Source organism: Oncorhynchus keta, chromosome 22 (assembly GCF_023373465.1).
Source record: "Oncorhynchus keta strain PuntledgeMale-10-30-2019 chromosome 22, Oket_V2, whole genome shotgun sequence".
Taxonomy (NCBI): domain Eukaryota; kingdom Metazoa; phylum Chordata; class Actinopteri; order Salmoniformes; family Salmonidae; genus Oncorhynchus; species Oncorhynchus keta.
In genome coordinates this window covers 36,038,417-36,052,229 of record NC_068442.1, presented here as the reverse complement: position 1 = coordinate 36,052,229, position 13,813 = coordinate 36,038,417, and the positions used below count along the sequence as shown (strand labels likewise).

The window sequence follows — 13,813 nt, the reverse complement described above, 5'->3', positions numbered from 1 at the left end:
CTTTTTACTGTACATGTCAAAGCACAGGCTTATACTGTATTGTTGGTCAGTTGTTTCAGAAAAAAATAGTGATATTGGTAACAGTAGCTGTGCGGGTCTGGGATCTGATAATGGTGATGCATGAGCCATGAGGTGAAGGAGACATGTGCCAAGTTACCGAACTACATGCAACCAGCCAGCCAGGCCTACAGACTAAGAGTATGAGGCCGAGGCACCACAGTGAAAAAACTGAGCAGCATGCAGTGGGAGTTGGGGGTTGCACGGTGAACAGAGAGGGAACCAAATGGTTGTAACTGGCACGGCCATATTCAGTGGGCACGACGGGTGGGCCGGCCCATTCACACACTGTACTGGATACTGGAGGTGTAATTCTCACTACTTACTGTCTCGCTCTCCTCCCCATCCGGCAAGGTATTAGACTCACTGCCATAGTGCAGAGGGGAGTACACCCAGGTCCTGTCCTCTGGGGGCTGTCGGTGCACAACCGACACAGCAGAGGGCGTCAGAGAGAGGGAGAAAGCGGGGGCCATTGGACGCACACAGAGAAGGGGCCATTGGACGCACACAGAGAAGCAGAGGCAGGCAAGAGAGATAGACAGGACAAGGCAGGCCAGGAAAATGAAATCAAATTAGAAAATGCCAAAGGAGGAAATGCCAGGACAGAAAGTGTGAGCTTGGAATATAGATTAGCCTAACTGCAGGGGAAATAGGGAAATCATATTTGAACAGAACACAGTTTAGAGGGTTAGTGTAATGAAATATTAACATTTCCTTCAAAAGAATGTTAGTCTTTTCCCATTCCCTGCTATCACTGTCAGAAGTCTTCAGTTTTAATGCTGGCTGGTATGCATCATGTGCCTAAGAATGGCTTTCTATGACTATGCTATTTCTATTTGATTAACCCCTCATCAATCTCAAAAGCCAAGGTGAAGTGGACAAGGAAAAAGGATGAATGTACATCAGCCAGACAACAGGGTGGGAGTGGGTGGTTGGCGACGGGTGGAAAGCGAGGGAGCCAGCACTGCCAACAAACAAAATGACATCTTCTCTCAAAGCACCCCCCCCTTCATTCTCAATAAAGAAAAGTGCTCTTAATGCATTTACTATTAGGTGCATTAAGTATTTGGCCGGGACAGCACCTCAGTGCTGCTCTGTCTCTGAGGCCACTCAGGAGAGACTGAGGGAGAGACTGAGGGAGAGACTGAGAACGAATTTGAGAGAGAGAGACAGACAGGGAGAGACAGAACAAATTTGAGAGAGAGAGAGAGAGAGAGAGAGAGAGAGAGAGAGAGAGAGAGAGAGAGACAGACAGACAGGGAGAGACTGAGAACAAATTTGAGAGAGAGAGAGAGAGAGAGAGAGAGAGAGAGAGAGAGAGAGAGAGGAGAGACTGAGAACGAATTTGAGAGAGAGAGAGAGACAGACAGACAGACAGACAGGGAGAGACTGAGAACAAATTTGAGAGAGAGAGAGAGAGAGAGAGAGAGAGAGAGAGGTGGGAAGACAGGGAGTGGGAGCGGGAGGAGAGAGACAGATGGCCTCAAATGAGAAGCCAAGAGCCTCCTCCTATAAGTTAGCCACCTCATCCCTTCTTTCTCCTCCTTTCCTGCCCCATCATTCCCCCTCTCTCTCTACAGGGAGTCTTCTCCAGCCGTTTGATTTGATTCAACATGAAGATGAACAAACTCCAAGCGGAGGATGAGGTGGATGAATAACATTAAAGCTAAAGCTAGTCTGCTAAAAGAACAACAAAATGATATAAAGATTTGAAATGACTATTGAACATATTTCCAGATTGCAGACTGAAGCTTAACAAAAAATGCCATGTCCCTTTTTGTTCAAATGATATAAAACACATGATGAAATAAAAATGATAACAATAAGTAAAGCATGTAATGTGTCATGTCCTCTTACCCATCAAGGCACCATAAAGCATCCCCGGAGAAAAGATGCTCGTCAAGGGAAGTCAGTTTATAAGTCATTTGTGTGAGATCTTGTGCATGTCTTTTCATTCGGGTCCGTCTAGTTCAAAGTCTGAGGATCAACTGAGGATTCACTACAGATAGAGCACTAAGACTCTAAGTAAGCAGACTGGAGGACTAAGCTACAACAACTCCATCCACAGCTATCCTTATAAACATCCTTATAAACATGACTGAAGCATTGACTAGGCATGAGAGCTTGGGACTATAAGGTTCTATCTGCAAAAAGATGATTCTGAGATATTTGGCTTTAAAGTTCCGAACCCTCATTGGTTTGAATGGTGTCAGCAATTTTTATCTTGTATTCTTTTGAACTTAAAACCATGAACTGGGGTATTCAGAGTACTATATAAGTAGAGAGCATTGAACAGAACAAGGATATGTCAATAACATTTTTTGACAAATATGCAGATAGATGCCTACTACGAGAGCTTGGGACTATGAGCTGGGAGCCATAGAGAGTCCTACTAACTTACACTGCAGCTGGAGCTTTCTCCTCCGATAGGACAGGAGAGAACACCCAGGTTCTCCCGTCTGCAAGCTGACAGCACACCCCCACAGAGAAGGGGAGGGGGGTGGAGAGAAAAAGAAGAAAGAGAGAGGAGGGAGAGAGAGATGGGGGAGAACAGAGGGGTGAAAGGGATGGAGGACAGACAGATGAGACGAAGATGGAACATGGATGGAAATGAAATGTTCATAGAAGAGATGGTTGCTATTTTGACTGTGATGGTGAAATGTGAATCAGGCATGATGATGAATGGATTTACAGGTCTGGTGCCCTCCCTCTCCTCTCACCCCCCTTTCTCCTTACTCTCACCACCCGGAGCCTCTGTCACAGCTTCAACAGATAAATCAGAGGAGAGAGGGAGTGTGAAAGAGAGGGAGAGAGATGGCGTGAAGGAGAGAGGAAGATAAGGGAGACAGAGCGAGGGATAGGAAGGAGACAGAGCGAGGGATAGGAAGGAGACAGAGCGAGGGATAGGAAGGAGACAGAGCGAGGGATAGGAAGGAGACAGAGCGAGGGATAGGAAGGAGACAGAGCGAGGGATAGGAAGGAGACAGAGCGAGGGATAGGAAGGAGACAGAGCGAGGGATAGGAAGGAGACAGAGCGAGGGATAGGAAGGAGACAGAGCGAGGGGTAGGAAGGAGACAGAGCGAGGGATAGGAAGGAGACAGAGCGAGGGGTAGGAAGGAAACAGAGCGAGGGATAGGAAGGAGACAGAGCGAGGGATAGGAAGGAGACAGAGCGAGGGATAGGAAGGAGACAGAGCGAGGGATAGGAAGGAGACAGAGCGAGGGATAGGAAGGAGACAGAGCGAGGGGTAGGAAGGAGACAGAGCGAGGGGTAGGAAGGAGACAGAGCGAGGGATAGGAAGGAGACAGAGCGAGGGATAGGAAGGAGACAGAGCGAGGGATAGGAAGGAGACAGAGCGAGGGATAGGAAGGAGACAGAGCGAGGGATAGGAAGGAGACAGAGCGAGGGATAGGAAGGAGACAGAGCGAGGGATAGGAAGGAGACAGAGCGAGGGATAGGAAGGAGACAGAGCGAGGGGTAGGAAGGAGACAGAGCGAGGGGTAGGAAGGAGACAGAGCGAGGGATAGGAAGGAGACAGAGCGAGGGATAGGAAGGAGACAGAGCGAGGGATAGGAAGGAGACAGAGAGAGGGGTAGGAAGGAGACAGAGCGAGGGGTAGGAAGGAGACAGAGCGAGGGATAGGAAGGAGACAGAGCGAGGGATAGGAAGGAGACAGAGCGAGGGGTAGGAAGGAGACAGAGCGAGGGGTAGGAAGGAGACAGAGCGAGGGATAGGAAGGAGACAGAGCGAGGGATAGGAAGGAGACAGAGCGAGGGGTAGGAAGGAGACAGAGCGAGGGATAGGAAGGAGACAGAGCGAGGGGTAGGAAGGAGACAGAGCGAGGGGTAGGAAGGAGACAGAGCGAGGGGTAGGAAGGAGACAGAGCGAGGGGTAGGAAGGAGACAGAGCGAGGGGTAGGAAGGAGACAGAGCGAGGGATAGGAAGGAGACAGAGCGAGGGGTAGGAAGGAGACAGAGCGAGGGGTAGGAAGGAGACAGAGCGAGGGATAGGAAGGAGACAGAGCGAGGGATAGGAAGGAGACAGAGAGAGGGGTAGGAAGGAGACAGAGCGAGGGGTAGGAAGGAGACAGAGCGAGGGATAGGAAGGAGACAGAGCGAGGGATAGGAAGGAGACAGAGCGAGGGGTAGGAAGGAGACAGAGCGAGGGGTAGGAAGGAGACAGAGCGAGGGATAGGAAGGAGACAGAGCGAGGGATAGGAAGGAGACAGAGCGAGGGGTAGGAAGGAGACAGAGCGAGGGATAGGAAGGAGACAGAGCGAGGGGTAGGAAGGAGACAGAGCGAGGGGTAGGAAGGAGACAGAGCGAGGGGTAGGAAGGAGACAGAGCGAGGGGTAGGAAGGAGACAGAGCGAGGGGTAGGAAGGAGACAGAGCGAGGGGTAGGAAGGAGACAAGAGCGAGGGATAGGAAGGAGACAGAGCGAGGGATAGGAAGGAGACAGAGCGAGGGATAGGAAGGAGACAGAGCGAGGGATAGGAAGGAGACAGAGCGAGGGATAGGAAGGAGACAGAGCGAGGGGTAGGAAGGAGACAGAGCGAGGGATAGGAAGGAGACAGAGCGAGGGATAGGAAGGAGACAGAGCGAGGGGGTAGGAAGGAGACAGAGCGAGGGATAGGAAGGAGACAGAGCGAGGGATAGGAAGGAGACAGAGCGAGGGGTAGGAAGGAGACAGAGCGAGGGGTAGGAAGGAGACAGAGCGAGGGGTAGGAAGGAGACAGAGCGAGGGGTAGGAAGGAGACAGAGCGAGGGGTAGGAAGGAGACAGAGAGAGGGATAGGAAGGAGACAGAGCGAGGGATAGGAAGGAGACAGAGCGAGGGGTAGGAAGGAGACAGAGCGAGGGGTAGGAAGGAGACAGAGCGAGGGATAGGAAGGAGACAGAGCGAGGGATAGGAAGGAGACAGAGCGAGGGGTAGGAAGGAGACAGAGCGAGGGATAGGAAGGAGACAGAGCGAGGGATAGGAAGGAGACAGAGCGAGAGGGTGAGACAGAAACACAGAGAGAATGCGTGTAAAAGGGAGGTGGCGACTGCTGATGATAAATGAATAATTCAGGCTGTAGCCACTCAACAGGAGCTGGTGAAGTGCTTCTCTGCCATCTCCCCTGGGCCTGCTCTGACAAGAACAATCACTTCAGCCCTCTCTCCATGACCTCTCAAAGTAATCCACTCCATCTCTCAGGACTGGTACAATATCCCACACATTGCTCTGATGAAGAGTCATGTCTACTTTGACCAGTCAAATCCCAGAAGACAATCATCTTTTCATGCAGTTTACTGGTATGTGCTTTGAGATTGCTTTACACATGATGAGATGACACAACCATACAACCCATAAAATGAAACCGTTTAGAAGCACTAAATTAGAATGCTATTAGAATTCAATGTAGAATGTTATATGACCTAATACGTGTCTTCGGCTGGCTAAATGACCACAGGTGCATGGATACAGAGAGACACAGTGGTGATAGTGGTTGTTTAAAAGTGTTGCCTCTCTGTTTCTCCTGAACGGCAGCATGAGAGTAGAGAGGCAGAGCAGGTCTGGTGAGTTGAGCTGGTCATCCGATGACTAAGAGCTCTCAGACAGACAGACCTACTGACCCTCAGAGGCTCCAGGGTCACAGTGTGAGGTGTTTCATTGCAGGAGAGACTGTCCACCCGTCAGAGCAACGCCAGAGGAAACTTTCCTATCTGGACTTTTCATCACTTCTCACCACAGACTCGTACATCAATGCATGCCTCTGGCTCCGAACTCAGTGTCGTAGAGCCCAGACTTCTACAATAACACCTGTCAGATCAAAGTCAGACTGTCTGAAGAGAAGTAGTCTGTTCAGGAGGACAAGGGCCATGCAGTTAAGAGAGATGTATGTACAAAAGAGAGAATAACTCTACTTCACCATCTGCTGATGTCATAGCCTGAAGTACTGTCCTATTTGTCTGGGCCCACATTCAATTATGTTTAGTGCCAGATTGAGATGACATAAAGTGCTTAGGATAAAGCACAAGTGAAGCTAGGGAGATGGACTGACTAAATTAACCCTTAAACACCTCAAATCCCAGTCTTAACACTCCACCCCAACCCACTCTGAACATCCCAGAACATTCTGAAAACTCCGGTCAACCCACTCTGAACACCCCAGAACATTCTGAACACTCCAATCCAACCCACTCTGAACACCCCAGAACATTCTGAACACTCCAATCCAACCCACACTGAACACCCCACAACATTCTGAACACCCCAACCCAACCCACACTGAACACCCCAATCCAACCCACACTGAACACCCCAGAACATTCTGAACACTCCAACCCAACCCACACTGAACACCCCAGAACATTCTGAACACTCCAATCCAACCCACTCTGAACACCCCAGAACATTCTGAACACTCCAATCCAACCCACACTGAACACCCCAGAACATTCTGAACACTCCAACCCAACCCACACTGAACACCCCAGAACATTCTGAACACTCCAACCCAACCCACACTGAACACCCTAGAACATTCAGAACACTCCAATCCAACCAACTCTGAACATCCCAGAACATTCTGAAAACTCCGGTCAACCCATTCTGAACACCCCAGAACATTCTGAACACTCCCTTCCAACCCACTATGAACAACCCAGAACATTCTGAACACTCCAACCCACTGTGGTGTCTTCTGGTATAACACACGCCCATGCAGGTGTCTCACCTCACTCGCTCTCTCTGCTCCCTCTGGATTCCTACTGTCAACGTTTCTGTAGAAAGGCATGACAGCATCCAAATCTGAGACTCACACACCCTCCCATGACCCAACACTAATAACACACACTGACCATCTGCATTACGGGTGGCAATGATAAGTTACACACACATGGACAAACAATATTTAACAAAAATGGAAATGATGGCCAATGGAAATGATGGGAGCTAGCCATGTATAGTCTAGTGTCTGCTGTTGTCTGTTTCATGTTCTGCTGTATGCCTACCGACTGAGATTTAAACCTTTTTAAACCTAGGAGATATATAGCAGCTCGGATACTGTAGTATACTGTAACTGAGCTGTATGCCTATAGACATGGTAGCAGTTGGTATTTAGTATCTATCATAACTGTGCCTTGTGTGCCCAGGGTCCTATTCATTAGGCACTAAATGGATGAAAACAAACTGAAACAGGGAGAAACAGTTTTGTTTTTGTTACAAAATGTTTTAAAACGTTTTCCTAAGGAATACGATCCAAGTGTGTGTGCATGTATGTTGTGCCAATGAAAGCACAACTTACAAAGTAGATGTCTGTGATTGTTACATCATCCTCGTCGTCCTGGGAGGCTTGGCTGGTGCAGCCGGACCCTGACACCATGCTGCCCCGGCGGTCCCCCTCTACCTCCACCACCACCAACTTGGAACTGGCAGGGGCCTCTGGGTCAGGGGCCTCAGCAGCAGAGGCCTCAGGAGCCGGGGGAGAGGTGGAGGGTGGGGCAACAACATCAGCAGAAGCCTCAGCTACCTCTGGTATCTCACTGAGAAGATAAAGGGGGGGTCAGTCACACACACACACACACACACACACACACACACACACACACACACACACACACACACACACACACACACACACACACACACACACACACACACACACACACACACACACACACACACACACACACACACTAGAATTACTGTACACACCTGCTCTCACACATTCTCTCTCTCCTTCTCTCTCTCACTCCTTCTCTCTCTGAAACCAGCCCAGAGCTGAGACTGACTGATTAGATAAATGGGAACAGAGAGGCCACTAACCAAGACTTACACTACCAGATGGCGCAGTGCCACCACATTAAGTATTTAATGGGGGTGAGGGGCTGGTGTTGTAGTTGCCATGCAACCAGGGACCTCAACTCTCTTTCTACCTCTCTCCCTCTCTTTTTCTCTCACCAAGTAGGTGAGCCTGAGGCAGCTTTGAGGAGCAGGGTCTCCAGGTGGCTAATCTACCCCGTCCCCTCCATCCTTCCCCTACTACCCCACCCAGCTCCCCGAGGCCATATGTCTAACTTGGGTCTCAACCCCCCCAGACACAGTTCCACTGCCTGGCCACCTCATAACTTTCCCCATGCGCTCCTGTCTTTCGGTCTCACCCTTTTAAAGTCACTGTGGTCTCACCCTACTAACCTGTCTTTCTGTCTCACCCTTTTACAGTCACTGTGGTCTCACCCTACTACCCTGTCTGCCTGTCTCACCCTTTTACAGTCACTGTGGTCTCACCCTACTAACCTGTCTTTCTGTCTCACCCTTTTACAGTCACTGTGGTCTCACCCTACTACCCTGTCTGCCTGTCTCACCCTTTTACAGTCATTGTGGTCTCAAACTACTAACCTGTCTTTCTGTCTCACCCTTTTAGTCACTGTGGTCTCACCCTACTAACCTGTCTTTCTGTCTCACCCTTTTACAGTCACTGTGGTCTCACCCTACTTCCCTGTCTGTCTGTCTCACCCTTTCACAGTCACTGTGGTCTCACCCTACTACCCTGTCTGTCTGTCTCACCCTTTCACAGTCACTGTGGTCTCACCCTACTACCCTGTCTGCCTGTCTCACCCTTTTACAGTCACTGTGGTCTCACCCTGCTACCCTGTCTGTCTGTCTCACCCTTTTACAGTCACTGTGGTCTCACCCTACTACCCTGTCTGTCTGTCTCACCCTTTCACAGTCACTGTGGTCTCACCCTACTACCCTGTCTGTGTCACCCTTTTATAGTCACTGTGGTCTCACCCTGCTACCCTGTCTGTCTCACTCTACTCCACTCTTAACCTAATTAGATGGCGGCTCCAGAGAACATCCAGAGGCAGCGATGATCTGTACATAACAAGGGACTTAACAGCATAGCAACATGCCACATCCACCCCAATAACCAAATGGGACCTAGAGTGAGGTGTAAGGTGGGGACTTAATATCACCGCCAAATGGGAACACAGCATCCCCACTTCCCAGAGCGGAGGGTTAGATAACCTAGGTGATAGCCTGTCCCAGGTGAGACGTTTTCAGGTTAGGTTTAGTAAAACGTGCCGTAGTTCCTATTGGGGTAAGAGCAGCCCCATCAGAGGTAGGATCTGAAACACTGACTTTACACTTGGGATTCCCGGAGTTACAGTGAGCACTGACAAGTATGTTAAGTATACCAACATGATGCCCGTTGAAATGCTAATAACTCTGTAAATGCATGGCTCTGGTTTCAGTGTGTTGGATACTGGGTGTGCTGCTCAGTAGAGTTGAGCCTGCTCTCAGGGATTTGTGTAATACATCTTGATCTATGTAGAGTAAGGTTGAGGCTGTGTACCTGGTCTCTGGAGATGGCTGTGGGGCCGTGATGATGGGCTCGCTGTCATGTCGCTTCACCTCCACCTCCACCGTGATGGTCTGCTGCTCCTCCTCACGCACTTCCTCCTGGGTCCTACACACACACAGATGTGCAATGTAAGTACACACATGTTAAATGTACAGTACCAGTCAAAAGTTTGGACACAACTACTCATACCAGGATTTTTCTTTATTTGTACTATTTTCTACATTGTAGAATAACAGTAAAGGCATCAACACTATGAAATAACATATATGGAATCATGTAGTAAACAAAAATATATATATTTGAGATTCTTCAAAGTAGCCACCCTTTGCCTTGATAACAGCTTTGCACACTCTCATCCCAAACCATCTCAATTGGGTTGAGTCGGGTGATTGTGGAGGCCAGGTAATCTGATGCAGCACTCCATCACTCTCCTTGGTAAAATAGCCCCTACACAGCCTGGAGCTGTGTTGGGTCATTGTCCTGTTGAAAAACAAATGATAGTCCCAATAAGCCCAAACCAGATGGGATGGTGTATCACTGCAGAATGCTGTGGTAGCCATGCTAGTTAAGTGTGCCTTGAATTCTAAATAAATCACTGACAGTGTCACCAGAAAGCACCCCCACACCATCACACCTTCCACGCCATCATGTGTGGGAACCACACATGCGTAGATCATCTGTTCACCGACTCTGGCTCTCACAAAGACACGGCGGTTAGAACTAAAAACCTTACATTTGGACTCATCAGACCAAAGGACAGATTTCCACTGGTCTAATAGCCAATTGCTCGTGTTTCTTGGCTCAAGACAGTCTCTTCTTCTTATTGGTGTCCTTTAGTAATGGTTTCTTTGCAGAAATTCGACCATGAAGGCCTGATTCATGCAGTCTCCTCTGAACAGTTGATGTTGAGATGTGTCTGTTACTTGAACTCTGTGAAGCATTTATTTGGACTGCAATGTGAGGTTCAGTTAATAGCCTATTTCTGAGGCTCGTCACTCTAATGAACTTATCCTCTGTAGCAGAGGAAACTCTGGGTCTTCCTTTCCTGTGACGGTCCTCATTGGAGCCAGTTTCATCATAGTGCTTGATGGTTTTTGCAACTGCACTTGAAGAAGCTTTCAAAGTTGACTGACCTTCATGTAATAAAGTAATGATGGACTGTCATTTCTCTTTGCATATTTGAGCTGTTCTTGACACAATATTGTCTTGGTATTTTACCAAATAGGGTTATTTTCTGTATATCACCCCAACTTTGTCACAACACAACTGATTGGCTCAAACGCATTAAGAAGGAAAGAACAAGGCACACCTGTTAATTGAAATGCATTCCAGGTGACTACCTCATGAAGCTGGTTGAGAGAATGCCAAGAGTGTGCAAAGCTGTCATCAAGACAATTGTTGGCTACTTTGAAGAATCTCAAATATAAAATATATTTTGATGTGTTTAACACTTTTTTTGGTTACTACATGATTCCATATGTGCTATTTCATAGTTTGATGTCTTCACTATTATTCTACAATGTGGAAAATAGTAAAAATAAAGAAAAACCCTTGAATGAGTAGGTGTCCAAACTTTTGACTGGTATTGTAAGTACACTCACACACACACATGTGAATAAGCACACACACGCACATGCACAAGCGTAAGCACACAAGCAGGCACACACACGCAATACAACTCAGCGACAGGAAGGGTGGTCACATCCATAAAAACACAGGCCGATAGAGTGACTTGACACACCCGAGCCTATCGGCCTTACTCATTGGTCAGAGCCGGAATGACTAGCGCTGTAAGAACACCCAACTACCAAGTCCTTTATGCAACGGAATAAGTTGTGCATTCAACCAGACCATGTAGGCACAGCATTGTTGTTACCTCCCGTCATGGCTGACAGACTGGGTGTGCCTCCTGCAGAGAAACACACAGAGAAGTTAACATGTTGTAAACCTGGGTAGGGTACATCAATTTGGTTCTGTGGCTCTGACAGTTCAACACAACCAGGGACTGTTTTTTTATCCAGTTATGAATATGGTATAGCCATTATATTATACATTTTGACTTATGTTTTAATTCTCATTAAAAAAAGGGCACACTCCATGAATACATAGTCCATTAATAATCCATTGTGTCCATAGCGGTACCTTCTCTCAGAGCTGTTGTTCTGGTACCTGTAGCGGGGGTTCTCTGCTCCAGCATCTGAGGGAGACCTCTCTGGGATGGACAGAGAGGTGGTGGAGGAGAGCGTGGTGGCGATGGAGGCCGTGGTCGCCTCCTCAAACGACGGAGGGGTGCAGGGTAGAAGGTCTGGTCGCCCTGAGAGAGAGAGAGAAGAGACAAGGGGGAGATGTGGGGAGAGAGAATCAGAACAGGTTATCAAAACACCTGCATTCAGTCTCCGTCAACAGCGAGGATAAAATGACACCGCTGCGTGAATGTGGAGTGTGTGAATTTGACGGTGGGGGGTATTTATATAATCTAGGTCCTCTACCCTCGTCCTCCAGCGTGGGGAAGCTGCGTGCTCCTCTCAGGTCATATATGTTATCGTCTCCCTCCGAGGGCAACTGGCTGGCTGACCAGGCGGCTCCAGGGCCGGTGTACTTAGGCACCGTCAGGCCCACACGACCCTTCTTAATGGGAGAAGACTTCAAGGCTGAGGAACACACAGATAAATAACATCACTTGTCCTCTTACCACCAAAGGGAACACAGTCCTATGTGTGTTTGAGTGTTCAATATCTTTCATATTTTCTCATAATGTTTCACCTCCCAATACAAAATACATAACAGAGGATTTGCAGCGAAAAAGTGCATAATTCAAAAGAGATCAATTTAAATACATCAAGTTGAAAACCAATCACTAAGTGAATTGAGTAGGTGTTTGTTTTCCTGGAAACGTGTGTGTATACGTCTGACTGGTAGTATAGTCTAGTCTGGTCTACTCACAGGAGCTCTTCTTGAACACATTGCTGCTCATGAATTTGAAGAACCTGTCTGCATAGAAGCCAGGCCGATGGACTGATACGGTGTCCTGGGGGGGGTATGGGAAGATAAAGAAAGCAAATGAGAGAGAGGTAGCAAAAACAGGAGAGAGAGACACAGTGAGAGAAAGAGAGAGGGAGAGAGAGAGACAAAGAAAGAGGGCAAGAGAGAACAACACATTTACTTTAAATACAGTCCATCTCTCCAGAGAGAGGCCATTCTTAGTTAGGATGCTGCACACCTCACTGTATGGCCTAATTTATTCATCCTTGCTCTCTAGAGTAGGACAGGCCAAACGACCCAGGACACACACTCTCTCCAACTCATTACACATGCACCAGTGGGCTAAGATCACATGGCTGGACAGGATACACAACACTCGGGTGTTTGGTTCAGTCTGACCCAGAAAGAGAGGGTGAGAGATGACCCCCCCCGTATCTTCTCAGTGAGGTACCAGAGACTCCTGCTGTTGTTGCCCCACCCTCCACCTCTCCCCCAGCCCCTGATGCTCCTGGAGACCCTGCTAAACCCTCTGCAGCTCAAGCCCCTGGCCTGGAGTACACTGCTTCGGTCCCGGAGGCCCCTGCCAGTCTTTAAGGTGGTGGTGGTGGTGGAGGCTGAGCGGGACCGCCGGGGCAGCATGATGTCAGGGTCTGGATTCACCAGCCAAGTCTCCCAGGATGACAACAATCACAGACATATACTTTGTAAGCTGTGCTGTCATTGGCTCAACACACATGCACACACACCCGAGAGAGAGAGAGATGTGGTATAATCCCATCACTCAGTCATTATGCTGGTTTCCCAACACGTCACAGTCTTGTTAAACCATGTCAGGGGGAGAGAGAGAGATGTGGTATAACCCCATCACTCAGTCATTATGCTGGTCTCCCAACACGTCACAGTCTTGTTAAACCATGTCAGGGGGGAGAGAGATAGATGTGGTATAACCCCATCACTCAGTCATTATGCTGGTCTCCCAACACGTCACAGTCTTGTTAAACCATGTCAGGGGAGAGAGAGAGAGATGTGGTATAACCCCATCACTCAGTCATTATGCTGGTTTCCCAACACGTCACAGTCTTGTTAAACCATGTCAGGGGAGAGAGAGAGAGATGTGGTATAACCCCATCACTCAGTCATTATGCTGGTCTCCCAACACGTCACAGTCTTGTTAAACCATGTCAGGGGGAGAGAGAGAGATGTGGTATAACCCCATCACTCAGTCATTATGCTGGTCTCCCAACACGTCACAGTCTTGTTAAACCATGTCAGGGGGAGAGAGAGAGAGATGTGGTATAACCCCATCACTCAGTCATTATGCTGGTCTCCCAACACGTCACAGTCTTGTTAAACCATGTCAGGGAGAGAGAGAGAGATGTGGTATAACCCCATCACTCAGTCATTATGCTGGTCTCCCAACACGT

General features: G+C 48.5%; 1 protein-coding gene across 5 annotated transcripts in view; it reads right to left on the bottom strand.

Moving 5' to 3' along the window:
• Positions 1–13,813, bottom strand: part of LOC118373934 (phosphatidylinositol 4-phosphate 5-kinase type-1 gamma-like) — an 88,714-nt gene that overhangs the window by 11,228 nt on the left and 63,673 nt on the right. For 2 of the 5 annotated variants that reach the window (XM_052475108.1, XM_052475112.1), the window contains exons 11-17: positions 12,351–12,435; positions 11,897–12,058; positions 11,550–11,721; positions 11,284–11,316; positions 9,399–9,512; positions 7,347–7,584; positions 384–470 (exon numbers count right to left, since the gene is read on the bottom strand). In XM_052475108.1, coding sequence (XP_052331068.1) covers positions 384–470; positions 7,347–7,584; positions 9,399–9,512; positions 11,284–11,316; positions 11,550–11,721; positions 11,897–12,058; positions 12,351–12,435 — 891 coding nt within the window. Of the gene's footprint in view, positions 1–383; positions 471–6,776; positions 6,823–7,346; positions 7,585–9,398; positions 9,513–11,283; positions 11,317–11,549; positions 11,722–11,896; positions 12,059–12,350; positions 12,436–13,813 lie in introns of all 5 variants that reach the window. The other 3 variants (XM_052475110.1, XM_052475109.1, XM_052475111.1) reach the window with 3 other exon arrangements.